Source organism: Lactuca saligna, chromosome 6 (genome assembly GCF_052625555.1).
Source record: "Lactuca saligna cultivar CGN05327 chromosome 6, ASM5262555v1, whole genome shotgun sequence".
Lineage (NCBI taxonomy): Eukaryota > Viridiplantae > Streptophyta > Magnoliopsida > Asterales > Asteraceae > Lactuca > Lactuca saligna.
In genome coordinates, this window is record NC_136422.1 from 44,832,788 (window position 1) to 44,834,890 (window position 2,103).

Sequence of the window (2,103 nt, forward strand, 5' to 3'; positions counted from 1 at the left end):
CATCATCTCTTTCGCGCTTCGTACTCTTCAGTCTTGATGGGAATGGAGGTAATGGCTTGTACTCCTTTAGAATTGGCTTGGGTAGTGTTGGAGTTTCTTTTTCTTCCAGCTTTTCAGATTCTTCTTCAACCAACACCTCTTCAGCTTCAGCTTCTTTTTCTATCCCTTCCACATCTCCTTCTTCTATCAGAACCTCTTCAAATTCTTCTTCATCTTTGTTTTCTGGTTTAGATGAGCTTGGAACTTCATATGTATTTCTGCTTCTCAAGGAAATAGCACTGACATTGTGCTTTGGATTATTTTCTGTTTGCCCTGGTAACTTTCCTTGAGACTCCAGACGACCCACAGACGTGGCAAGTTGAGACACCTGTTGCTCCAGATTCTTGATACTAGCTCTAGTTTCGGTCTGGAATGCTTGGGTGCTCGTGGCAAGACTCTTCACTATATCTTCTAAGGCCATATTGGAACTACTGGGTTGATGTTGCAAAGGCTGCTGGAAATTCTGGTGCTGAAAATTCTATTGATTCTGAAAATTTTGTTGAAAACCCGGCTGCTGCTGAAATCCGGGTGGAGGCTGAAATTGTTGTTTTTGTTGAAAATTATTCTGGTAATTATTCTGATAGCCTCCAACAGCTTTGACTGCAATTGTATCTTCTTGCAATAATGGGCACATATCAGTAGGGTGTTCCGTCTTCAAACAGATACCACATAGTTTCTTCACAGCTACTTTTTCTTTCGTTAGGAGTAGAAAACCTTTCGTTAATTCAGATATTTGAGCTTCCCAGATGAACATTGCTGACTTCCTTGACACCCCTTGGCTGATCCGGATACCACTCGTCTTCATTCCCGAAATGTTTAGACTCGATCACCAGCTTTTTAATCAGCTCTCTGATTTCAGATGGGGTCATGTCACCCAAGGAACCACCACTGGAAGCATTTATCAGGTGCCTCTCCATGGGTGCCAGGCCTTCACAAAAACAATTGTAGAGCTGATAATTGCTGATCCCATGTTGGGGGCACCGAACTAGCAGCTTCTTGAACCTTTTACCAATAAGTATGTAGAGGTTCTCGTCTTCCTTGTTTGATCCCAAGGATTTCTCTTCTCAGATTGGAAACTCGTGTTTCTAGAAAGTATTTCTCTACAAATAATTTTGCAAGCTCGGTCCAAGTGGTGATGGAACCAGATGGGAATTCATATAACCATTCCCTTGCAGAATCTTGAAGCGAAAAGGGGAATGCCCTTAGCTTGATTTGGTCTTCTGTGACAACATGTGGCTTCATTACAGAACATACCACACGAAATTCCTTGAGGAATTTATGTGGGTCTTCATTTTCCAATCCTCTGAAAGCGGGAAGACGATGAATCAGCCCAGATTTAAGTTCAAAGTTATGGGCTTCTGGAAAAGTGATACAAAGAGGCTGCTGGTTGACCTCTTGAGTGGCCCACTCTCTAAGGGTCTTTTCTGCTTTGTCTGCACTCATGGTTGATCCTTCATATTCGGATTCTGAAGAATCTGTGATTTCAGTTTTAACAGAAGAGGGTGGGGAGTAAGTTTTATATGGGCTGTTTTGAGGAGAAGATGAGGGTACTTTTGGAAAAAATGGATCTAATTCGTTCCACAAAGGAGTGCCTTGTTGTGTGGAGGTTTCTAGGGGTATGGAAGATGATGAACCAAAAAGAACATCTGATTGTTTCTTTCTTGCTGCTTCTTTCTTCAGTTTCCTTGCAGTTCACTCGATTTCTGGATTAAAAACTAAAGGTGTACCTGAACGAAAAAATCTTGTCATAAAACTATTAGAAAGCACCGTGTCCCCGGCAACGGTGCCAATTTGTTAACATGTTGTCACACACGTATTAAGCAAATAAATTATCATTGCTGTTTGTACTAAAAATATAGCACAGGGAAGCAGGGTCGAATCCTCAGGGACACAGCCTAATGGTCAACGCCTTTTTGCATCAGGCATAATCTAGTCTAGACAGAAACTATTAAAAGGGGGATTTGAATTAAACTAAAAACTAAAATTGCAGTGATATTAAACTAAACGAAAATCAATATAAAAAATGATTTCAGTTCTGCTGCGACTTTCCTAATCATGCAATCA

General features: G+C 41.0%; 1 protein-coding gene across 1 annotated transcript; it reads right to left on the minus strand.

Moving 5' to 3' along the window:
* Positions 1-1,044: 1,044 nt before the first annotated feature.
* LOC145002506 (uncharacterized) lies at positions 1,045-1,482 on the minus strand. The gene has a single exon (XM_078961763.1). The coding sequence runs from the start codon at positions 1,480-1,482 to the stop codon at positions 1,045-1,047; it is 438 nt and encodes a 145-aa protein (XP_078817889.1).
* Positions 1,483-2,103: the final 621 nt, after the last annotated feature.